Below are 26,895 nucleotides of genomic sequence, written 5' to 3' on the forward strand. Positions count from 1 at the left end.
TAACCTTGCATGCTGTCCACAGATCTCCTGGTACTACAATGTCAAACAGCGTGTTCAGATCTATCCATAGGACTTTTGAGATCTTTACAAACCTCTCGACTTGCTTGTACCACTCCACGGGGCTCTCTCGTAACTTGGGGAAAGATGTGGTAAAAGCAGCTAAATCTCCCCTACTCCAAGGGACATGTACATAGCTCCCATTGGCAACTTCACGCAAAGGGTAAGCTTCTATTCCCTGCTGTCCTGGTGTTATACCAATCATGCTTCTCCTGCCGGTCCCTTTCTTGGACCACCTCTCTTCCCATTTATCTAGTGCCCTCCATGTCCTTATTCCAGTAATCAGTTCCCTTATGTGTGTTTTCAGCCCAATCGTTCTCCTCTCATCTAGATCTCGATCTGAGTAATGTAGCCTGTGGTTACCCTGTAATGCTTTGGTTCTTGACAAGTCCACCATATATTTGCCTGCTAGTTCGACTAACTTCTCATGGACTGCTCTCGCCTTTCGTGTGATGTCCTTTGCCATATACAGTATTTCATCCTGTTCATACATTTCCATTCTTTCCAAAGGCAGGGTACCATCTACCATGTCATCCAGATCTGACCTTAAGCTGGAGACATCTAGTCTCTTGGCTTTTATCTCAGCTCGCAATATGTCTTTTGAAGGGGGCTCACTGGTCTCCCTCCCATCCCAACTTCGAGCTCTGCGTTTGGGCTCAGGAGAATTAATGGGTGGCCTCCCTTGCTCCCATCTCTCCAGGTCCCATGCTCGGCCATCCAATCTTGGAAGGTGATGGAACACGGGCCTTTTATCCCTACTCTCTCTCTGCCCACTCTCGTCTTCTTCTCTCCTCTCACCGCACATCTCTCTGTTATTTTCCCTCTGGTCGCTACACTCCCTTTGCCTCGTATCGCTCAGTATCCGATACGATCCTTCCTGGTTCCCCATATTCCCTGGGCTGCGCTCATTTCTGTCATCACAGGGACTATGGTGCGACCTCTCACAATTCCCATTCTGTTCTCTGGTGCCAGGCACACAGTGTGGACACTTAAAGCTGTTCCTGTACTCTTGCGCTCTCCTCTCCCCTTTACTGAGTATTGGGCACGCCACCCCTTCACTCCCGGGGCCCCCGTTTTCCAGGTCTGTTCTACCTCCATTTCGGGCCCAATGGGTGACTCCCCTACTCCCTCTACAGTCCCACTCCGGGCTACTCTCCCCAGCCCCGCAGTGAGTTCGTGCTCTGCTGTCCTGACTTTCCCTTTCTGCTTCTGCAGCATTGATGCACTTTTGAGCCTTCACTGCCTCATCCCACTGCTTCATGTACTCATTTAGCTCTTGAAAGGATTTTCGTCCAGATCCCCTCAGATCCATTGGCCATCTAGGGCCCCCAGGATCTCCTCCTGGGTCCCCTGCTGTGTGCATCGGGGTACTCCACTCTCTGGGTATTGGCATCTGACTTGGGGAATTAGTGGTATCGTTCCTCCTTGCCTGCTCTGCTCTTTCTCTGTCTTTCCGTTTCCGTTCTTCCCCTTTTGCTCTCTCTTGGTCATATATCGATATTATAGGACCTATGGTAACAGGTACCTGTAGTGCATCTGGCAATGGGTAGGATGTGGCGCTTTCCGTTTCCGGCGCTCTTTGTACCACAAACCTACCGACCACCTGTTGCACCTGACTAGGCTGGAGCAACTCTTTCTTTGGCTCAGGATCCCACTCTGAACTGGGAAGCGGTCTATGCTCTCCTGCATTGCCCCCCTTTTCTCCTTCAGTATTCTCGACCTCTCCCCCTTTTCTATTATACGGGGGTGGCCTGTCTGTCAGTAATCTGTTTATCAGGCTGTCCTCTGTTTCGCTCTCGTCATCTTCTTCTATGGGGCTTTTATTTACTGGCGCCTCTAACACTGGGTACAGTTTATTTATTTCCAAATTATGCACTCTCCATCTTTTAGCATCCGCATCCCACCTGGCATCCTGCACTGCCCTTACCGAGCGTTTCACCCTTTCTTGCCGTCTGTTCATATTCCTTTCATGCGCTGCCCTAAGCCATGCTTCAAGGGCTTCAAACTGGGTTGGTCTAGGCAAGGGTCTCTTTGAGGTCATGACTGATTTCAATCGATGTAACACCTCTAATCTGAACGTCCCGTACTTCGGGAACGTCAGTTCCTCGTTTCCTTCAGTAATCTTACTCCACTCTGATATCCAAAGGATCGTATGCAACCCAACATTTACTGCCATATAACGAGCTGGCGTACCCTCCGGCGGGGCTTCTTCCCCTTCATACGATCCCCGCTTCTCTTTCTTAAACATCGCTTTCAACCATTTAAAGCACTTCATAATTATGCGCACAAAATCCAGCCTCGCTACTCTGTTTACTTCCTGATGACAATCCACCAATCCTGTCGCGGCTTTGCTAGCTTGGCCTATCACAGCGCGGTCTTTCTCCTGTTGGCCAATCACGTCGCGACCCTGTATGACGTGTTCGCTAGCTGGCCTATCACAGCGCGGTCTTTCTCCTGTCAGCCAATCACTGCGCGACACCACCTGACGTCTCTTTTCTCCGCTTCGCAGCAGCACCCCTCCTTTCTCAACTCGTCTCCCGGTTATGCATGCGTCCCATTCATACACTGAAAAATGACTACTTCCGACCAAGCGGTCACTTCTCTCGACTGTACGTCCACAGTCTATCTGTAATTGTCAACACAACTGACGAGATGTCTATCGTCTCTCTGATAGGTTACTTACACACACAGTAACTTCCGACCAGCGTCCGTTACTCACGCACTCACTCTTACGTTCCCCCTATCTCGGTCTCTCGGGTGATCAATGGTACCTCATGACCCCCTTCACACTAGTTGACAATTACTCTGGGTGTCCGATACACCCGAACCACTTAAGCTCTCCTTGAACTTAAGATTTCCACCGGTTGCGCGCGCTCACAACCTGTTCCACAGTCACTCTACAGACATTCAACTCCGCCAGACATTACAACATAGATACAATACAAAAACACCGCAATCTAACACGCATAACCCTTTATACTCACTCTCTCTGATACTGCTGCTTTTTCTGTCTCACGTCATCCGGATCTTCATCTGCGGGCTGTTCTTCCGATCATCGATTTCTAGGGGCCTTGGGGTAAGCTAACCTGGCCTAGGTCACCGTCCTCAAGAAGGCAACCATCCTCTATAGCTACCAACTGAAAGGGCGAGATTTTGATCGATACCTTATCTCTATTGATCCAAACCTCGATCTGGTCGACTGAACCTTTATTGCCTGTCTTGGAAGGAAACAGTACACCTATCTGCAAGTTAGTTCACCCAAGAAAGGACTCTACTCTCAAAGATCACGGACAACTTCTAGGTTTCAAAAGTTTATTGTAAAGATATAATGAGCTGCAAATACAGGCATCTCAGAATGAGATTCACGAGATACACAGGTCCAATTACATACATGTGCTCTCGAAAAGCCCTCAGACGAGCAACAGAAATCACTAACACAAGTTCTAAAAATAGCAAAGCTATAAGCATAGACGCATATCGCTCCTTCATTTAGATTGGAGGAAAACAAACACAGGTTAGGCGTCCCTACCCTGTTCTAGATGGTATCCCTACTTAACCAAATCCCAACCTAACAAAGGTGTCAGCAATGAATGACCCCCAAGGGAAGTCACCCACTCTAAGTCTCTTGGTGAAAACCTAAAGTTCTCCAGTCATGACCCCTCACTCCCTACCCATCCGCTCTCTAAAGGGTCCTCAGGTCTCTGCTCTAACTCCACCCAGGGGTGCTGTCCCTAATACAAAACAGTCAACAACATTTGAGACGCCCCTTGCGAAACGCCTCTCACGTGGTGCAACTTCAGGCTTTTTCCATGATGCTTTGTATTGGGCCTCAGACGTTAGAGTTGACCTTGCTTCTCAGTCTCTTCTCCGGCCCGCTGATACCCCTTAAACATTCCAGAACCCTCCTCCATGTCTGGGCCGTCTACTGAACAGACCTCTATTCATTCACTTATAATTGGATCCCCCCTTTCCTGTTGCAGACAGATATCTGCCGCCAAGAACCCAACTCTCATAGACTTCTAAAAAGGCTTGCAACATTTCTCAGCCCAGACATGTACGTGTAAATCACTGCTAAAACATTTCAGGCCTACAATATTTCACATTATGATTATAGCATTCAATTTCTTCATTTAATTAAAGCATGTTAAAACTCTTATTCTATTATTTAGAAAACATTACTCTAAATCATGGCCCATTAATGCAATGACCAAAAACGTTAAACAATCTGTGTCGTGAAAAGAAACACCTTCCCTTTTAGCTCCAGCTCTGGCCCTGAGGCCTACCACGTTCTGCGTTTTACCACAGACCATCTTATATGTTAACAGCTACACGACATAGATTCAAAATAATCACGTCTAATAAAATCATATAATGTCACACATTTCTGTATTAGTTCCACTTCTACTTAAATCTCTATATTAGCTATACATTTAGAATATAATTTCAGATACTATTAGCACTCATGGCATTTCTCATCATGACTTGTGCTTACTATAGGTAAGTGTGATGTACTCATATATTTATATCAGTTTGCGCTCTCTCATGACTCACAATCAAAAATTGGTGCAAATAATGCACTCAATTTTAGAAACCCTGGGGCATATTAACAAGGGGATTGCACCACATGTATGTCACTTTCACATACGTTCCTGTGGTGCAAAGCCCTGCTCTATATTTACGAAGTAGTGTTAAGCCACTTTTTATGACTTAATGCCACTTTGTAAATATGGTCCCCTTTCATGCAGTTTTCTGCGTGAAAGTAGCGTGCAATGGGTGTTACTGTGGGCATTCTATTGCAACACCCATTGCTTTTTGATGCTGCCTCAGATTTACAAGGATGTGTAAATCTGAGGGAGTCCAAAAAGCTTATGCAATGAAATAGCAGGCATTGGAATGGGGCAAAGAGGCGAAATACTTTTAATACTCCTCATTTTTTCTTTGTGAGCTGCAGAATGAGGCACACAGAAGTAAAAAATATCCATTATTGATTGTTTATGTGCAGGAAGGGGCACCTTCCTGCACATAAACAATCATTCCCTGCAATCAATTCCCTGCAGTGGAGTGGTGTGGCTCACTGGTTAGAGCCGGCAGACCTGGAAGCAGAGGACGGCCCGGGACCAGGGTTCTATTCCCGACACGGCAGGGTCGAGGACCAGGGTCAGCGGATTCGATAATTCTCTCCTCGATGCCTACTCTAACCAGGGATCACACTTGGCAACTCTGGGCATTAGCTTGCCTCATCTCCACAACGGCCCCCCACATACGCCGGGGATGCCTGGTTTCACCTTGGAGATACCCAGTGGGGACCATCTCACAGGAAAAGCCAGCACAGGTTCCCCAGCGGTCTACAGCGCAGTGATACTCCTTCGGGAGTCGATTCTAGCGCTTTAGAAACCCACAATTAATTAATTAATTAATGCAGGCAACCTTGCACTATGGGTGTCTGTGTTGGTGCTAGGTAGCTATTTTTAACACTAGAGAAAACAGAGGGGTGCACCGTATTGTTATGAATACGGACCATTCCTGCCCTTTGGAAATGGCAGAGTGTGGTGCTGCAAATTTTGCCGCAGCTCCGGGCTCCGCCATTTCCTTGTGAATATGCCTCTCTGAATTAGGGCCCGTGTTGAATTTGGTGACACACAAAGAAGTAGTGTGCTGTCGTCCCGTATTTTCATGCAGATCTCTTAGAATGATGCAGAGGTTGTCTACCTCAGTTCTCCTGACAAATATTTGCTTTTCCTCGCAGGATGTGAGTCACTAAATGTCCCACGTCTATCTTTAGGAAAAGTATCTTTAGGTCTCTACTTCCAGGGGTGTAGCTGTCAATCAAGCTGCAAGTGCACTGGAACCAGGCCACATAGGTATGAGAGGCTCACCACACCCTCATTAAAGCTGTTTTTGCTATCAATCCAAAAGTTGAAGTGGGTCGGATCTGTGGGGCACGACATGCATATAATTTTTTTATTTAATAAAAAGAGTGCCCCAACTTTTTGTTAAAAGCCCCCGTTACAGGATGGGTAATTCCAACAGCTGAGATATCTGAGCTGAAATGGAAGAAAGAGTCCTGTGCTAAGATACTATGGGAGGCACAGAGAGCTAAACAAGAAAGAAGCCTTCTTGCCAGGGTGCCTGCTTCTGAAATAAATGTAAATGTGTGCAACTAGTTAATCTGCAAATGTAATGCTGCCTGGAAACGGTTTTGGCTTAAACTGATAGAGTTGCTTGATGGTTCTTGATGATAATATTGCTTGAGAAGTAATGTAAGGGTGTTACCAGCTGAGTTCTGGAGTGTGTACTTTTATTGGACACTTAGAAACATGTTTGCAATAGGGACAATCTTATTGGGTATTACTGAAATCTATATTTTTACAGCAATTTGTTATTGGAAAAATTTTTGCACATTTCATACTGAATGTCAGGGCTTTAAGTGGGCCGGGTCCTTCTGGTGATAAGCACCAGCAGTTCTAAAAAGCAGGTGCTGAGATGGGGCTCTACCGGGCTCTCCATTCTTGTCCTCACCCTCAGGGTGAAAAAATACATATTTACGCTGCAGCCGTACCACCCTTCACTGCCTTTGATGTAACTTCAAAGAGACTTGTTATATTTCTTTCACAGACTCTTCATTACAGAACTGAAGCATTTTCAATATTCTATACAACAAAGCCATAGTTGTTGCTTATTTAACTTATGAAGCTAACAACCATTGGCAACGACATCCTGCCTTCGCAAGACCTGTGCGTCTCACTGGCCACCTTCTTCCACCGCAAGATCGCCGACATCTACGACAGCTTCAGCACCACGACCACCCCAACAAACACCACCCCCATGACCACCAACCGCCTGCTATCCTGGACCAGCGTCAACGACGAGGACACCAGCAAGATCATGAACACCATTCACTCCGGATTACCATTAGACCCATGCCCTCACCACCACATCTTCAACAAAGCCAGCACTGCCATCGCACCCCATCTCCAGAGAGTAATCAACATCTCCTTCGAGACAGCAACCTTCCCGGAGAGCTGGAAGCACGCAGAGATCAACTCCTTACTCAAGAAACCCAAGGCGGACCCCAAGGACCTAAAGAACTTCCAACCCATCTCCCTGCTTCCGTTCCCGGCGAAAGTCACCGAGAAAATGGTCAACAAACAACTGACCCGCTACCTTGAGGAGAACAAGATCCTGGACCTATCCCAGTCCGGATTCCGCAGCAACCACAGCACCAAAACCGCCCTCATAGCCGCCACTGATGACATCAGGACCCTCCTTGACAACAGAGAAACAGCTGCCCTCATCCTCCTGGACCTGTCAGCCGCCTTCGACACGGTCTGCCACAACACACTACGAGCATGCTTACACGACGCCGAAATCTAAGAGAAGGCCCTGGACTGGACCACATTGTTCCTCTCCGGTAGAACTCAGAGCGTCCCCCTAACCCCCTTCCGTTCCAAGGCCACCGAGATCATCTGCAGTGTACCCCAGGGCTCTTCCCTAAGGCCGACGCTGTTCAACATCTAGATGGCACCCCTCGCCCATGTCGCCCGACCTCAACATCATCTCCTATGCCGACGACACCCAGCTGATCATCTCCCTCACTAAAGACCCTCACACCGCCAAAACCAACCTCCACGAAGGAATGAAGACGTCGCTGAATGGATGAAGAACAGCCGACTGAAGCTGAACTCAGACAAGATGGAGGTCCTCATCCTCGGCCCCACCCCCTCAGCCTGGGAAGACTCCTGGTGGCCGACAACACTGGGAACAGCATCGACACCCACCAACCACGCACACAACATAGGGGACATCCTCGGCGCCACCCTCTCCATGACTAAGCAGGTCAACGCTGTCTCCTCATCCTGCTTCAACGCCACCGAAACGAGAAAAACAGTCACCCAGGCCCTCGTCACCAGCAGGCTGGACTACGGAAACACCCTCTACCCCGGAATGTCAGCCAAGCTCCTGAGATGGCTGCAACGCATCCAGAACGCCTCGGCACGCCTGATCCTCGACATCCCCCGCCGCAGCCACATCACCCCCCACCTGAGAGCCCTAAACTGGCTCCCTGTCAACAAGAGGGTAACCTTCAAGCTCCTCCTCCACGCACACAAAGCTCTCCACAACACCAGCCCAGCATACCTCAACAGACGACTCAGCTTCTACACCCCCACCCGCTAGCTCCGCTCCGCCAGCCTCGCCCTCGCCACAGTCCCTCACATCCGAAGAACGACCGCCGGCGGCAGATCATTCTCCTACCTCGCCGCCAAGACCTGGAACACCCTCCCACCAACCTACGGCAGACCCAAGACCTACTGGCCTTCAGAAGACTCCTCAAGACCTGGCTCTACGACCAGTAGCAGCACCCCTTCCCCCCCCCGCGCCTTGAGACCCTAACGGGTATGTAGTGCGCTTTATAAGTGTCTTGATTGATTGATTGATTGATTGATTGATTGATTGAAAGCCAATAGTTCTGGCTAGTTGTAGGTGTGATTTTACTTCTTGTATTATATATGTGGATGCAATGACAGAAGCAGCAAATTATCAGTCGGGTGGTGCACTTTGCTAAGCACTGATTTTTAGCTTACTTTTTAAGCCACTTCCTAATTACATCGGCAACGCCCCTTTGAGAGACCCACCCAGTTTTTACATCCCACTTAAAGTTCTCCTGAATGTAATGCAAGTTTAAAATGATGGCTTCAGTGTTCAGTGGCGTAACTAAAGTTGACCCCCCCTACCCCCCCCCCGGCAAGGTACACAGAGGGGCCTCCGCTCCAGATTTAATCCGGAGCCCTCAGGCCTGGGTACTGTGCTGAGGAAGCCCCGAGCAGCTCAGGGGACCCCCGCACTGCGGGGGCTGCGGGGGGCTTGTGTTACCCCTGAACGGCTTACATATTCAGAGTGCTTTCTGTCACAGGCTGGGAACTCGTATCACTAAAAATACACCAGTCCCTACTCCCCATTGCCCCAACCAGGATTCGGTTGTGTGCCTCTCTGGTAACACACAGCAACATTTACAGCGACCGCTTCAACCACCAAAGGTTTGATAACCTAAATTAAAACATTTTCAATGGATTAGTTTAACTTTCTTTTATTCTCCATTGAAGGTGTGTGCGTTATTTTATATGGAGTTACCTGAAAGTGACAAGCTCACCATATGAGTCACAGAATATTCTTGTCTTTTTTGTCACACCTTTGACTCCGCCCCACACTCACTGCACCCGCCCCATTGCACTAAAGGTCAGAGTTCCTCCTTTTTTATGCACTTTGAAGGCTGTATCAAACAGGGGATGGGAGGCCATGTTCCTTGCTTGCATTAGGGCCCATGGCAGCCTCGCCAGACCACCGACACCTGCTCCCAGGGCCCTCTGCTGGCTAGCCCCTTCCTTTCTGGGTTTGTGCTTCGAGCTTGAAACGGGAGCCCGTCTGCTGACACAGGAACCTCCAGGCCTCTGGGATAAGGAGGGCCGCACATCGCACCCGCAGGTGACATTTCTCACACTGGTGACGACCCCACGGGCTGCCAGATGCACCAAGGGAGATGCTCTGGTTAATGTCAGAGCCTGCCAGCGCCCTGCCAGCTCCTGGGCGAAGAGGAGCAGCGTGTTTCACGAGACATCTACAGGGCATCCGGTTACAGGGCGCCTGCTGTGTGTACATGTTGGAGTACAGTTCCCCCACACTGGCTTTGTCGCTGGGCACTGTCATATCAGAGAAAAAAATACAGCAACAAGTCATACCTGACTTCCAAGGTGTAGATACTGGCTACAGCGCCCAGAGGCGAAATGGTGGGTGGACAAACAAAAGAGTTTTTGTTTGATAAAAAAATGTAAAATAGCGCTCTTTTGTTATTATTCCAGCCTCATTAATTACTCAGAGGCCCTGCTAACAAGCACCTTTCTTTCCTCGCCATCCGTCTCGGGTGCACAATGGCGGCTCTTCCGTCCCCAGCAGTTGTTTGCTTGCTACAGACAGGAGCCGGCAGCTGCATCGAAGCTGTGAGCCTGTTAATCCCCCGGGCACCTGGCAGTAACTTCCCCAAAGCAAACAAGCAGCCCCAGAGGCCTGCAGGAACCTCCCGAGCTCATCTGCTCCGACAGCACCTGGGCATGCAAACGGGTCTGGATGCCCAAGCTCACACAGCGCGTGCTTGTCAACGGGCGCTACAGGTGTGTTAGGTGTGTATATATACAGTTAGATATTGCACAGGTGGTGGAGATGCTGCGTGTACCGCATACGGCCAGGAAGGGCCACGTAAAACACCCGACTGCACACCACACTGCGCAGCCGGAGGGAAATTCCACGGAAAACTTATATTAAACAACACCAACGACTCACATGGGCAGCTGAGCACATAGTGAACATCAGAGGGCAGGGCTTTAAGTGGGCAGGGTCCTGCCGGTGCTCAGCACAGGTAGTTCTAAAGAGCAGGTGCCGAGACGGGTCTCTATCCTCCATTTTTAACCTCAGGATGGAAAAAAAATCATAACTCTGCAGCAGTCCCACCCTTCACTGCCTGTGACGAAACTTCAAAGAGACTCGGTATAGTTCTTTCACAGTCTCATCATTTCAGTACTGAAGCACTTGTAATAATAAAAAGAAGCCATGTTTGTTACTTATTTATCTTATGCAACGAACAACTAGTGACAATGCCAATAGCTGGCGTGTTGTAGGTCTAATGCTACATGTTGTATAATACATCTGGATACAATGACAGAAGAGGCAAAATACTAGTGGTGCGGCACATTATGCTAAACACAGATTTTTTGCTTAAATGTTTTAAGGCACGCCCTTAATTACACCGACCACGCCCCTTTTCGCGACACCCCAGCTTTTTTATCACACTTAAACCCCTGAGAGAGGGCTTTTAGTTCGCGAGGGCCAGGCTCGTCCAGTAATGCCGCTTTCTCTCAGTAGAAAATTGAAAATGATTTTTAACGCATCGGTCATATTCACACCCAGAAGAGAGGTATCTGTAATACCATTCATCCTCTATAGGGAGCGCTATTGATAGATAACGGATTTTCTTTTTTTTTTGCCTTGGTGTCACTGGGATTTGTTTTATCCACGTCGAATGAATGAATGAAAGGCTATGTGGAATATAGTGATTCGAACACGTGACTTCGTGGTTGTGTATTAAGTCGCCAGGCGGGGACATTCTGGCTTAAAACATGCACACAGGCCCAACCAAATACAAGTAGAAGAACTGTCTGTCTCCTCAAAGCACATCTCAGCAGAACATGCACCCAATCACCTTTACCCCAATGCAGCCTGGATTCTTTCTGACTATAACTCCTCCCAGACCACAGCTCCCCACTATGACAAACTGTGTGAGCCTAGACAACATGCTTCCAATTCCTGTGCCCGGCTTCCCTTGTTTCAACATTTACTAGTGTCTGAAGGTGATTCAGTTCACAGCGTTCTACACTAAAAGAAACATCCATGTCAGCTGTGGGTGATTTGATCTAAAATGGAGCGTTTCTGTAAATGAAAATAATTCCTGGCCCATCCATGCGTAATCACCACGTGAACGTATATTTGGAATTTCTTCTCTGCTGCACAGACCACTCTCAAGAGCCATCTGTGGTAGTCCAAACAGTGGGTGGGCCACGGCAGGGTCGCAGTGTTCACATTCCTGCGGTCGCTGCCCACCACAGGGTGGTCTTGCAACAATACAAATTATCAAGAACAGTGTGCTTTTTTTCCACTAATCGTCGCTCTGATTTCAACAGCTCCATAACTCACAAACACTTAAGGGACACGCATTAAAAACACGGACGCGCCTGAACAATGTAATAGTGCAGCGCATAAGACCCACTCCGAAGTCTCGAGGCACTTTGGAAAGTTTGCAACAAACGGACGGTGTTGGCAGACTTCATAGGCCACGTTTAACAGCCTGGGGCTGCTGAAAGGAAGCAAAGACTTATTTGTTTGTTTTGATCATTCGTGAGTGCAGCCTGTGCAGGACGAATGAATCTAACAGTGGCAAGATGAGCAGGGTGCGTTACAGAGAGAGCAGGCGGAAGCGCCGGCGCCCCCAACATAGTGATGGTGAGTGGGAGCTTTCAATTGTGCGTGTGGGGCCGGAAAGTGCTTGATGAGCAGACCTACAAGCAACTAGGTCAATGGCAAGAATCCACGCAGCGCTCTCAGCGAGCTACACACGTGAAAGGTCAATGTGTTATTTACAGCTTCTAGAAACTTTAAAAGAGCTGTGTGAAGCGCTAAGTAAAAACACACGTTCGGATTAATGTCATTGTATTGCATTGTAAAAGTTCTGTAGCAGGCGCATAAACACAGTGAGCGATCTCAGAAGTTGCTGGTACCAGCCAGTGCTTGGATACCACCCATCTGAGCGCTATAACACGTATCTAATAAAACTAGAAACGGTAAAAGAGCTGTATGAAGCGCTAAGTAATTATTTCGAATTAATGTCACTGTATTGTACTGAAAGAGTTTTGTAGCAGGCGCATAAACCCAGTGAGCGATCTCACAAGTTGCTAGTACCAGCTAGTGCTTGGATACCACCCATCTGAGCGCTATAATAACACTTGTCTAATACAACAAAAAAGTCTTGGTACAGAGAAGAGGGAGGTTCCAGGCAGCCTGGCACTGCCACACCCCCTCCACGATCCGAAAGGTGCATCTCAGGTGCCCCCAGGGGTGGCTGCCTCACCTACCTTGACAAAGAGCTCGATGTCGGGGTCCTTGGCCTCCCCGTTGGCAGCAGCGAAGTCTGTCATCTTCCACCGGGCGGCTGCGAGCGTCCTTCTCCTCCTTGCGCCGAGGGGGCTCCAGTCCAGGGGTGCACCTGCTGCTTCTCCAGATGTTCACATCACTCCCTGCCCCGGGCGACCCGCTCCCGGCCCGCGGGCTCGTGGGGCGTCAGCAACAAGTGTCCGGCCCGTGTCACTGGATCCTCATCTGTCAGGGCTGCTGCTCGGCGCTGTCAGCCCGAAATAGCCCGGGCGCGAGAGCGAGAGAGAGGGAGGCGCCGCGCGCAGGGGAGGAGGAGGCACGCGCCGCCCGGGCCCGGGGCCTGCTGCTGCCCGCGCGCCCGGCGCACGGTGCACCTGACTGGGGGGCGCGAGGCTTCCAGCAGGGGCGGCTCCCCGCGAGGGGTGACATGCCCTCAGCACTTTTTGTACACAAAGTGGAACAATTCATTCTCAGCCAGCCAGTCTCGTGTTTACTCACTGATGGTGCGTTCTATTTCGTGTTTTTTTTTTTATTCACACCTGGATTACAGCCATCTGGACAATTGTTCCACTCAAAAAACATTTATGAAGGTATTTGAGGTTTTCCGTATAGCAGGACACATCTCTGTAACTTTCTACATTGATAAGTCTTAATATTACAGTTGCTGCTACTTTTAGTATTAATGATGTTATTCGTATAGGCTTAATTTGTAAAATAATCAGTGCAGGGGCCCAAAGTTTTCCTCAAATGCATCGAAGGTCATAGTTGAGGAATAGCAAGGTTTTATAATTTTGATTCCACCTCATGTCTCGTTTATCTACGTTCCCTGCTCCTTTCTCTCGTTCTAACAGGTTCTTTTTCATCCCTACTTTTTAGGTCTCGCAACCTGCGTTGCAGCGTGCAGACGAGAGTCCTTTTGTCCGGGGTTCAGAAATGGATCCTGGAAATTAACACGCTTGTGTGTGTGTTTTTACTTTTGCAACCTGCTATTGGCCTTTGCCTGCGTGTTTGTTTTAAAGATAGCACACAATAGGCCAGAGGCGGGCGCATAGCTCTGCCCCTGGCCTATTGGTGTCTATTACGCGCATTTCTGCCATATAGTTTAATTTATCGTGCCCAGGCACGGGCGCGAAAATTGAAACCATATGGCTCGCTGTGGCACGCGTGCGCACCACTCGCGGCTTTATCTGTGTCGCGAAAGTGAAAGGAATCGCTTTCCTTGTTTACTTTGACGTGAGAAGGAAAAGTGCTGGTCATTATATCTCTTTCTTACCGAAGAATACAATCTTTTACTTTCTATTCTAATTCTGGTGATCTCTGAGCTGGAATAACCCAGAGGTAAGCGAAAGGCAGAAACGCGGCTGGTGTCTGAGGAAAGGGAGTGTGCTTGTGGTGAACAAGCTTAATGAGACCCCGAGCCTCTGGAGGTTGGGGAGATGGGGGGTTGTTTTAGCAGTTTTAAGAGCCCGTCTTGTAGATGCACTGAAAGAGCAGCCAAGCAGCAGCCAACCTCACGCGTGCTGGACAGCAACCTCGACCTGCACAGTCTATGAATAAAGCTGTAATCTCCACAGAGGAGGGTCTGAGTGACCGGGCTCAGTCGGTTAGGAACGGCAGGCAGGGCGTGCTTTCAGGTGCCCCCGGGGTGTTCCACAGGTAGTGTGTGCTGGGGAATGGAGTGTGTGTGGGGAAAGGCTGGATCCGTGGGCGGCATTGACTGAGCTATTCCTGCAGACCACGCTTCCTTCGTTCTCAGTTGCTGTTGGTCCCGGACTGGAGAGCCCGCGGTCCGAGCCCTGCGCCTGCCTTGGGTACGACTTTCATCTGCTGCTTACCGTGCAGGGGTCGCATCTGTCTGCTCGGGGTCCCCGAGGGGCATGTGAGGTGTAATCCCAATGTTGTGCTTCGATTCGCTTATCACACCGTGTTTATTAATTTCATGAAGCACAGCTTGGTGTCCGAAAATAATTTAATGAAACTGCTACAAGCGAAATGTATTATGTAGAGGTGCAGGTATCCATTCACTTACTTTCAAGGCACTAAATATGCATCAACTGTACAGAGAGAAGTAACATCTGGCTGCCCCATTACCTATGAAGATTAACAGGTTTATTCACAAGCCCCTTACGCAGCTGGTAGGGCACTTTTTTCCCATTTTAAAAGTGAAGCACTGGTGACACAAGGGGCTTGTAAATAAGCCCCTAAATGTCTCATAAACAGGGTGTCCATTCGCACCCTTCTAGCATATTTTCCAGTTAACCCGAAGAGTGGAGACCCCATAAACTCTCTCCGCTCTTCGTTACGCGGCCTCAACTTCCTCCTGTGCTCCGACTGTCACAGCCGCCGCCCACTCATCATCTCCCATTACACTGCCTGAAAGCTTGCTCAGCTCTACAACTTTCAGGCCGGGCACAGGGGAGCAGGAGGCTGCAGACAGCCGCACATCTGAGATCCGCAGAGCTATTCATCTGCGACTTGACATTAATTCTCAGATACCCACATCGCCTGCACAAGCACTCCTAGGGCCCTGCAGGGCTGGATCCGGTTGTGTCAATCCGTTGCACGGTGCAGGTGGTGTTTAGTTCAGCTGGTCCCGTCCCATGTATTATTTAAGCAACACGCGACAGGCGGCCGCACAGGAGCTGGTCTGTCGGTGCAATGAGCGGGTATTGTGCTGCTCACATCACATTGCATGTCCCCACAGGCAGCCTGTGCTTAATATCTAGTGTGCGTTAACACGCTCTTATACATGGTGCCGTTTGAATAAGAGGGGTCGTGCTGATGGTGCTAACAAGCATTGACAGAGACACAGTGTCCTTTTTGAGCCCAGTGGTGTGCCTGTCAATGTATCTGCTCGCTTCACATTTGCTGTACTTCCGGGTCAGCTCGCCCCTGAGACCCTGGAGCAGAGCACCGAGCTGAGTGTGAGATTTCCTCGCCCTCGAGGGGAGCCCTGAACAGACGCTACTTGCGATCCACTCATCCAAGTCTCGGCCGATGCTGCAAGTCGCTAGTAGATGCCCTTTTTGATGGCAATGTTGGATTGTTCTTTAAAAGCTGCATTTTATTTCTAGACTTTTAAGTACACGTGGGAGGGAAGCTGTACTAGAAAATCTTCGCCCAATCTCTTTACTAACGTTTGTTTTGAAAATAGCAGAAAATATAACAAACAACTCAACTCACAGGTACCTTAAACACCTCAGGGAATCCTACAAACACTTTGGCATCTGCCGCAATCCTGGCTTCCTATACATCTCATGCAAACACGGCATTATGTACTCGCACCCTCGGAAACGTCACATATACCATACAGTATACATAGCAAGAGGCGCCAATCCCACTCGCGTCATATTCTGTACCCAGGAAATGATACACTTTTTATGTCCCAGGGCGCTGTATACCATCTGAGGTATTCTCCACTCTCCAAGACCACCCCAAAGGCATTGTAAAAAGAAGCATTTGCAATGCAATAGGTCTTGCATTTACGCAAGTTTAAGCTATTGGCATTGTAAATGACAATGTGTTTTATTTATGTTTAAAAAACGAAAGCATAAATAAAAGGCATTGTCATTTACAATGCCAATAGCTCAAACTCGCGTAAATGCGAGACCTATTGCATTGCAAATGCTTGTTCTGTTTTTCTCGTTCCCCACCTTTCCCCCTTTTCTGCCATTCTGTCTCTTGTTCTGGATTAAAATCTGATGCTGACAAAAAAGTCCTGGTCCCCAAAAATGAGTGTCATTGGGCTTCACTTGCAACCACCAGCTCAAAATAATTACAGATTATTATCATATATTAATAATTATTATTATAACATGTATTGTTCCAATTATTGTTGTGCATTTTATTATTATGTATGTGATAAAATACCCCCTGCCGTACATTACAAGGACGTTGCAACTCACTGAGACGTTCCATTACCATGCTCTACTGAAAGCTGTAATAAGGTGGCATCTTTTTTTACAAATAAAGTCACTGGTATATATGATACTTTTCCGGCGGAAGCACGATTAGGAACAGGCCTAGCCTGTGACAGTCAGACCAAGTTTGCAGGGCAGACACTGGACGAACTGAAGATCCCGGACATAGAGGAACTTACAGCCATATCGAAAGGTATTAAATCAGGATCTCCACTGGACCCAGCTAGACCAAAAATAATGATGGAGGGTGCTACAGTAATTATACCTTATGTCTCGGAGCTTATCCTGCGCTCCTTCTGAACTGGCATCGTTCCCATTAAATGGAAACAGGCTGTTGTCAAGTCACTCAAAAAAAACATCATTGGATCAAACAGTACTAGAAAATCTTCGCCCAATCTCTTTACTAATGTTTGTTTCAAAAATAGCAGAAAAGATAACAAACAAACAGCTAGTTAACCATATAAGTAGGAACAATATCCTGCATCCATTGGCAGAAAGAGTAGAGAAATATAATGTGTCCATTGTCTCCTACGCTGACGATATGCAGCTTATCGTGCTGCTCTCACAGAATAAGGACCAAGCAGCTTTACACTTCTCAGAATGCCTAAAGGAACTAGCAGATTTGATGTCTAACCACTGCCTCAAGTTAAATGGGAATAAATCTGAGGTACTGATAGTGGGTAGAACACCTTCCATCTGGTCGACTGCATGGTGGCCCGACACATTAGGCCAACTACCTACCCTGAAATCAACAGTGAGAAACCTCGGGGTCTGGTTTGACTCAGATTTGACATTTGAGAACCAAATACAAAACACAGCGGGGAAATGTTTTGGGACCATGAAAACGCTGCGGAAAGTACTAGACGTCCTACCACCAAATGTCAGGAAAACCATTGTACACTCGACAATAACATCTCAATTGGATCAAGGGAATGTCCTGTACCTTGGAACTACGAGAAAGGGTCTGTCTAAACTACAGATAGTGCAAAACGCAGCGGCACATTTGGTACTGGGCCTACCGAGAAGATCCAACACTAAGAAAACCTTGGAAGCCCTTCATTGGCTTCCTGTGGAAAAGAGGGTAGTGTTTAAAGCAATGTGCCACTGCCACCGCCTTTTACAAACAAAAGGACCCATATATCTGCATCCCCTAATCACCAAATATTCACCAGGACGCAGCCTAAGATCATCAGAAAAGGCTCTAGTGACTGTACCTAGAATCCTCAGAGCCAGAATGGGGGAGCGTTCACTTAGATATCGCGCTGCGAGAATCTGGAACGGCCTCCCGATGAACTTATGAATTGAATCATGTGAAAACATTTGTCATAGGCAGCTAAAGACCTGGCTGTTTACACATTCTATCCAAAGTTAGGACCTGTAATGATCACCCAACCTTCACAGACCTGGCATGTCGTAATCTTTTCTCTCAGAGTTAGCTTTAAGCGTGGGGACACACCGATGGTGTAACCATGCACTCTATAAATGAATTAAATAAATGAATAAATAAATATAGAGACACAAGGCTGTGGGCCAAGTTCCTTTATAAGGTTATGGAACTCCGAGGTGACTTTCAATATACTCAGCATGTATGGGTTGGGATACTTTATTCCTTATAATACATAGTCACACCATCACTTTTCCCATAAACCACTTAAATCCTTAGTCCATAGCTCTTTCATATGAAAGAGAGAGCATGTTTGCCAACATGAAGAATATAAATAGAATTTCTAGTTCAAAATTTAACACATAAAAAAACAGTTAAGGTATTTTTTGCAAAAAAATATTACAATCAGTATAATACTACGTGCCCAAAGATTCTAACTTTTCTATAATTATTCAAGGAGTGCAACAAATAAACATAAACATCTCCAGTGCTTAATTTGTAAAAAAAAAAAAAAAGAAGAAGTGTTAGGGGCCATTCTCAGGAGGCCACTGCAGCTTGCACCACCCATTGCCCCGCCAGTGACAGTACCAACACAACTATTAACCAAACACTCCTACAAGGGTGACAATTCAGACAATTACAGAACCCCAAACATTTGAATGATTATTTAATTAATAAACAACTGTTTTGTGCTCATTTTTAATTGATGCAAACAGCGCCACCTAGTGGCAGACTGTCATAAGTACTGGTGTTGGCAATTAAGTGCTGGTGCTGGGCACCGGAAACCACCTGCTCAAATTAAGCACTGAATATCTCCTTTCTGCTTGTCACTATACAGCTAGAAAAACAGAGCAAAGTAAGAAAATCAATGTTTAGTTTTGATCCTTAAACACCTGCTTTAATTATGCTCCATGACCTGACCCGACTTCCCCCTCGGCTGCTGGCAGCAGCCATTGTGACATTAAAGTTCAACTGTAATAACTTATTACAGTGGAGTTCTAACATAAAATCATGCATCTAGTTCCTAAAATGTACGAGGAATTACTCACAGAAATTATAAATAAAGTGCTCAACACAGGACGGATTTCTACTGATTTGGAAGATGGCTATGATTCTCCCCATTTTGAAAAAAAGTAACTTGGATCCCCTGGAACCCAGTAGTTATAGACCCATCTCCAGGTTTCCCTTCCCAGCCAAAATACTTGTAAAGTCACCAAACACTGAGTTGATGACCTGTATTGATAATAATAATCTTTTGGACTACTCACAATACGGTTTCAGAAAGGCGCATAGCACAGAAACTGCTTTGCTTGCCACCTCAGAAGAGATCAGATCGACCTTGGATAAAGGCGATCATGCCGTCCTGATATTACTTGATCTCTCGGCCATACTATATTGATTAACCATCTAAGGGACATGAGAATTAGAGGAGTTGCCTTGACCCTAATACAAGATTTCTTAACAAACAGAAGAAATCACGTGGCACTGGGAAACTGCACATCTGAGCAATTTAGTTTGCCATGTGGGGTGCCGCAGGGTTCTTCACTGAGCCCCACCCTTTTCAACTTGTACGTTGCTCCCCTGGTGAAACTGATAAAGTCCCTGGGGTTCTCGGTAATTTCTTATGCAAACAACACACTAATTGTGGTATCTATCCCCAAAGACTCAAAAGAGGCGGGTCATAGATTCAGCTCTTGTATGATGCTAGTTGATCTTTGGATGAAAGCTAATGGCTTAAAGCTAAACTCTGGTAAAACAGAGGTGCTAGTTTTCAGTAACGATAGAACTGTCTGGTCTCCCACCTGGTGACCCCAGAATATGGACCCTTGCCTACTCCAGTCCAAAAAGGAAGAAACTTGGGATTCATTTTTGATGATAAGCTCTTTTTTGACATCTCTACAGAAACTACAAACATTACAAAATGCGGTTGGACTTCTTGCTGGAATTCCCAAACATAAGTCTGCGGCTCAAACTTTAATCAACCTTCACTGGCTACCCATAGCAAAACGTCTAGAGTTTAAAACACTATGCATAACTTTTAAGGCACTGCATATCTCTGGACCTAGCTATTTCCGTAGTAAATTAGTCTGGTACTCACAAAGCAGAAAGCTCAGATCCTCTGAAGTGAAGCTACTATCTATCCTTAGATCAAAGCTCATGGCCTGGGGTGGCCGGAGTTTCTTGTTGAAGGCAGCCACACCGTGGAATGCTCTACTTTTATCCATCAAACGGTGTCCTGATTTCCTGACGTTTCAGAAGCAAGTTAAAACCTTGCAGTTCTCTCACTGATAATTAAGAATTACTTCCATCCAGGCCTCACATCTCCTGTCTGCTTCAGCACCAAGATGCCCTTGGGCATTTGAGCGCTATATAAACCCTAAAGTCAAATCAAATCAAATCAAAAAATGCGTCTCAAGCCTCCCATTCCAACAACATAAAAGACAGGTTTTTATGCATGTATTGCATAATCCCAAATATTCCAAACTGACCGTCAAGGAATGCAGAAGCACCCCTGAGACTTACTTCCAATATTATTAATCCTTGTATCTATTCTCCAGTAGTGTGGCCATCTGCTGTAAGTCCATGGGCCTCTGCCCTTATTATTATTTTTATTACAAATGAAGCATTGCAGGAGATGTATACCAGCATCAGAGCAGCTAATCCAGTGTGGACATGGAGATATACTAAAACACCACCTGAATGGAATGCCAAGATTGGCCCAGGCAATCAGAATGTGTTTAGAATGTAGATACAAACTACTGATGTTTGGCTGCATTCTGAAAGCGAGAGTGTCGAACAGAGACTCAGACACTTTGTGTTCCTTGCCAGAGTGGGGTGAGATTTGGAGGAGAAATGATAATAGCCATATTGATTGCATGGTGTCAGGCTTTGGCAACTGTGAAGACCTACTCCCCATGCCTTCAAGCAGTGGTGTAATGAAAATTGCATGGAGCGTGGAGGGGCCCCCTCTGGGCACAATCTAGAGCTCTCCGGCCTGTGTACTCTGTTGAGGGGGCCCCCTGGAGCTTGGAGGCCCCCTGCACCGTGGGGGCTGCAGGGGCCTGTGTTACGCCCCAGCCTTCAAGTAGAGAAAAGCATATTTGAGCAAAAATCATCTTTGCATTTGTGGCAGTGGTTATTACTGAATTAGACTTTTGACTACTTACATTACGGCTAGAGCGGTTGACGTCGAAGCTGGAGAACGGGGTTTGAGTCTCGATAACGACGCTCAACATCCTGTGATTCTGGGAAAATCACTTAAACTCCCCTAACCTAACAAAAATGAATGTGTCCTCATGTAACGAAACTGGTGCTCATGTAAAGTGCTCTGCTACCCGATATCTTCGGGTCTAGTTTGCGCTATATAATAAAAACTCTAAAACAAAACCTAAAAAAATACTTTGCACAGGTGAAGTCTTCAGCTAGCTCCTAAACTGACTTTTGGGGAGAGGTGTGGTGCAGGGGCCACATCGGCTGACTCCGTAGCACAGGGCTCACCGGCAACAGTTCAGCTCAGCATCATGTGACTCTGGGCAATAGCCAGGCCCGGACTGGCCGTTGCGGGCACCGGGCAATCCCCCGGTCGGCCGCATGGGTGGGGGCCGGTTTGGGGCTCCTGGGGGCCGTTTTTGTTACAGGGCCGATTTTGCAGCCCTGTAACGAAATCGGCCGAAAACCGGCCCTGGCAAAGAGCGCGGCCGGCCCGTGAGGGGGGCCGGTCGAGCACTTTGCCAGGGCCGGTTTTGGTTCCCAGTCCGGCCCTGGCAATAGCTCACTTAATCTCCTTGACGGCCCCCAACGCCTTTAAACCTTAAGGAGTGATATGTTTGCGCTTTACAAAATATGGATTACTTGTGATAAATATGACTTATTCACAAACAGACTTTTACTATAGGTAAAGCTGTTTTAGTTTATGTAGTGCAAACAAGCTTTGGTAGCCTGTCATTGCAGTGACCCAATAATCCACATAAGTCACTTTTGCACATTATGCACCTTCACCTTGCATATTTCAAGCCCCTACTTATAGGCGACTTAGCTAATGTAAAAAATAGGACCTTATTTAGAGTTTAGCGTCCAGGGTACTATATTACAATAGTGGCAGATGTTCCATCCTTCACCTACAAGTGCCTTATAGTCAATGGAAGACAGCACATCTTCCATGTTTGTGATGGGACCTCCATCTGCCAAACTCTAAGGCCCTAGGTTTTTAAACATGTAAAAATTGTTTCTTTAGACATGGGGTGGGTACAGCTTTGCTCACAGAGGTCCAGACCTGTAATTGCAAAACTTAAGATAGGACTTTAAAGTCATTCATTTGGGTGGTACAAATGCACACTGCAACTCACATGTGACATTTACTTTTTACACAACTGGAGCACTTTATAAACACTTTTTCTGTGGTCTTACATAAATGCTGAATACATGAATTAGAAGGAGGCAATTTTTCACTATGTTCAAAAAACAGAATATAATAATTGGGAATCTATTGAAACTGTTCCAATACTCCCAGTCCCATAAAAGCAAAACTATCTAGGAACACCACACGAAAATGAGTTTCTCTGCACCTTTGTTATGTTCCTTCAAAATAAAATTAAGGAACAGGCAATTACACTAGGGTTGTATTAATGCTAGCCCATATTATTATTAATGGTACAAATAGCTTTGCATGTTTTTTGGAACTTTCATTCTAGAGTTTTCTACATTCATGTTTACCAGGATCGATGTTTATTTTATTTTTTGGAAACTACTGTAGTCCCTGCTCAATTTCAGCAAACTTTAATTTATTATGTAAATATAAAGCTTTGAGTAGTGCTCCTATTAAAATGGCTGCCATTTACGTCCCTGTCTATTGGCATCCAAGCTCTTGCTTCTGAATAAGTGCCACACAGGCCATTGCCTTCCTCAACAGAACGCCTACGAGGGCTCTTTGGAAGACTCAATGCAAGCAGCCATCACTCCGCTTGCGGATAGTTCCTGGAGTAAAGCTGCCAGCTTTGGCAATACCACTAGGCTCACTATACAAAGAGAGTCAATATGACAGAAGTTCAACAGGCCTCTCCACTGTATGCAGTTTTGTTGAGTTCAGAGGATAAGGTATTAGCAAGTCTTCCACTGAAACCAACCTTTAAAGGAATCAGCAGTGTTGAGAGCTCTTAGCGACTGTGGGCCCCTCAAAAGGATAGTAGAACTCCAGTGACAAATGTCCAAATAATTTTTGGCAAAGCCAATGGGCCTAGCTTTAAACTCTAGCGCATTCAAAGGGATCTGCACAGACGTTTTGAGCTGTGTCTCTGTGTAACATCCCTCTTTCTGTGGTTTCTATGTCTGTGCCCTTTTTCTATTTCCCAATCTTAGAGTATTGCATGGCACCAGCACGGTAGGCCTAGGGAATACAAAACATCAAAAACACATTTAAGTGCAAAATTACATATAGTTGCAAAATAGCTATTAGTGCAACATCAAGAGGAGTGTGGGAGGACTTTTAGGAGCACAAATAATGTGTTGGAGCAAAAAACACACTTAGGTGCTGCTGGACTTGACCTTCTCTGCAGGGTCATCCCCAAATGTTTTGGCTCCACTCTGCCTGTTTTGCTGAATTTGTTATTGGCCTTAGGACTCTGCATACTTTACCAGTGCTAAAGTGCATGTGCTCTCTCCTTTAAAACCTGGTAAAATTGGCTTACACTCGATTGGCACATTTAATTTACTTTTAAGTTCCTAGTACAGTGGCATACTATATACCAAATGTGGTAAATTAAATGCTACTAGTGGTCCTGCAGCACTTATCATGCCATTTACTTAAGTAGCCCTTTCCTTTAAAACATGTCTCAGGCCTGTCATTGCAGCCTTCTAGCAGTTTTAAACTGCCAATTTGACTTGGCCACTTTTAAAAAGTTAACACAAGGAGATGATGGACAGAGAGCTGAAACTTTTCAGACAGTCACCCCCAGTCACAGATCTGGGTTGAATCCATCATCATTCTTTAGCTCACTTCGCCACCTCAGTTCTGACCCAGCTATATGCAAATCAGTCTTGGCCCTGTGCCTCATGGGAACAGGGGAACAGTCCAGCCTGAATTGCCAAGCCAGATCTTCCCTGAACCGGAAACAAGCATCCCGGGACCGGTTTCTGGGTAACACTCTTCATCAGCCAGGCTAGCTTGAATGCAGTGGCAAAGTGAGCAAAAACGATGCATTTAGGCCCATATCTCTGCACTGGGGTGAATGTATGACATTGTTATGCATTCTGTCCATCAATTGTTCTTTTTGCACTTTTAAAAAGTTGGCATTTTCCAGCCTTAGCCATTTAGTGCCTGCAGTCTGTCTCTTGGTAACATTACTGGGTGTAGCTTACAGTTGTGCTTTGTGTATTCCTCCTAGACAGCCACACACAATAGTGAGCTTAGGTGCGCCTGGATGGGCCATTACTGGTAGGACGGGAGAGCAGAGCAGGGCGCAGCCCTACTTAAACATGAATAGGCTGTGTCCTGCCACCACACAAAGGCCTGAATACACCCTGTAGTAAAACTGGAGCCAGGGCAGGGAAGGCAGGACGCCTATGGACTTAAAAAGAAAGCCTCTCAAAGCTTCTCCCGCTTCAAAGGAAGGCCCAGGTCCTCAGACACCAACCCTTCAGTACACTTCTGGACCAGTGGATTATGGCAGGAAGAAGGACTGCTGTGCTGCTGAAAGGACTGAAACTCTGCCAGACTTCTGCTTGATTTCTGCCCCGAAGGTCTTCTGCCCTGCCGTGCGGACTTGCTACTCTGATGTCCTTGTCTGGTTGAGAAGGACTGTACCTGCATCGCTTAACCCAGGACCCCAAATTGACTCTAAGAGCTAGTTGGCTGGCCTCCTGATCAGAAGCCTCAGGGTCAGAACAGCCTTCCAACTACATTGCACCTTGCACCTGGATTCTTCCACCTGTAAGTCCTGCCCTCCCAAGTGGTGCCACCCCAGTCCTGTACCCTTGAAAGGGGGCCTGAAGGTTCTCTGCCAGCCCATCTGTGGATTCAGCAGAATGTATACATCTCCTTCACGGCGAGGACTTCCCCAATGCAAGGACTTGCATCGTCATCACTGCCCTTTGGAACTGACACTGAAAGACGTATCTCCAAGCAAGGATATCGCCTCATCCAAACAGCCCATTGGAACAGCCACTGTGCAATGCATTCCTATGCACGGACTTCACATCACACTTTGGACCTCCCCGGAACTGCAGCTGTGCAACAAATCTCCCCGTCCGGACCTCATATCGCTTATAATGTGTGATGTATCCTGAAGGCCAGACTCCGCATCTTTTCACAAGCAGGATTGAGGTACTGTGCTCAGCGGACCTAAGTAGGTCCATAGCAGTTTGCCGGAACTTGTGACTTTAACCCAGCCTGGCGGAACCAGATAACCACAGTAGGCGCTTTGAGCTCTTCGGCACTATTTTCACTGAAATATTTAAACTTGCATATCTCCGGTTCTACTGATTGGATTTTTGTAATTTTAGTCTTAATTTATTTATGAAATTGACTCAATTTTTCTAATTGGTGTGCAATTTCTTGTGTTGTGTTTTCATGTTATTACTGTTTGATTGCCTCTAAGTTAAGCCGGACTGCTCTGTGCCAAGCTACTAGAGTATTGAGCACAGGTTAATTTGGTGTTTGCTTGAGACTTCACCCTGACAAGGACTGTGGTTGCTGCTTGAGTAGGGTGTCACCCTCTCAACTAGTAATCCAATTTCTTACACCCCCACCCCATGGGTGCTTTCCTTTCTTTTTTCCTGTCCCTCACCGCCAGGTACAGGAAAAAAACACAGAATCTGACCCATCCTAAATAGGGTGGACAGTATTATATGCTCACTCCAATTGCCTCCAATCTGTTGGTCCATCAGAGGAAGCTTTTCATCAACTGAGTAAATTTTACCTTATTGGCGTAAACCTGGCAGTCCACTCAACTCAAAATCGGGTGGGCGGACCATGAGTTTAGAGGGGAAGGTACTACGTTGCCTCTCCGCCAAACTTTAAATCCGTCCCTCAATAACCAGTCTAGCTTGCCCCAGGGACATGTGCAGCTGCATATGAATTCTCAATAGCCCATTGAGGTGCCTGGTAGTTTGAGGCATCACTCTTTCAGTTTTCAGAACATCCCCTTAACTTAATTAATATTATGTTCATCTCCCACGTGTGTATTTAACTAAACTCAGTCCTACCTTACCTTTCATTCCCAAATTGTTTGATTAAAGGCTTTTTTATCTGAAAATACAGCACTGTTTTTCTCAGCAGCAGCCGCTGTTGACAGGTTCCCAGTTCAAATCCAGAAGACGCTGTGCTCAGGGAATGACACTTACGTGAAAATGACTGCTAATAAATGAGAACAGAGTGTCATGGCAGGAACGCAGGCAGAGAGCCCACTTGAGCTGAGCAGGATTACTTAAAATAGTTTTGCCATAGTACATCTAATTAAATAGCAGTGAGCTGAGGCATACACACACCCATATGGAAGGCTACGTTAGGAGTGGGCTTGCATCCTAAGCAAACATACATCTACTGCTCATATTATCAACAAGGTAACTACAAGGAGAGAGTTACTCGAACATTAATACCTGGGCTTTTCGAAATGTGTGTAATTCCATTTTGTGCAATTATGTCAACTTTCAAGAAAGTTTCCCCAAATCATGTGAAATGCAAATCTAGCATGTAGCACTATATTTCAGCGCAAAATGTATCCTCCCATCCATTTTGGATGCAGGATGCATTGCACACCAAAACTAAAGAGCAAATAAAAAGGCTGCAAACAACAGTCACTCCCATGCTGTTTGCCTGCATTGTTCCCATGCTCCCGCAATAGTGTT

General features: G+C 46.7%; 1 protein-coding gene across 2 annotated transcripts in view; it reads right to left on the reverse strand.

Annotated features, from left to right (window-relative positions):
• The window catches only part of CLIC5 (chloride intracellular channel 5), a 517,917-nt gene that overhangs the window by 336,202 nt on the left and 154,820 nt on the right, over positions 1–26,895 (reverse strand). The window contains exon 1 of one of the 2 annotated variants that reach the window (XM_078647638.1): positions 12,732–13,015. The exons of the other annotated variant lie outside the window; for it this stretch is intronic. Coding sequence (XP_078503764.1) covers positions 12,732–12,794 — 63 coding nt within the window. The 5' untranslated portion in view covers positions 12,795–13,015. Of the gene's footprint in view, positions 1–12,731; positions 13,016–26,895 lie in introns of those variants that run through there. 2 annotated transcript variants of the gene reach the window in all.

This window comes from Lissotriton helveticus, chromosome 6 (assembly GCF_964261635.1).
Source record: "Lissotriton helveticus chromosome 6, aLisHel1.1, whole genome shotgun sequence".
NCBI lineage: Eukaryota > Metazoa > Chordata > Amphibia > Caudata > Salamandridae > Lissotriton > Lissotriton helveticus.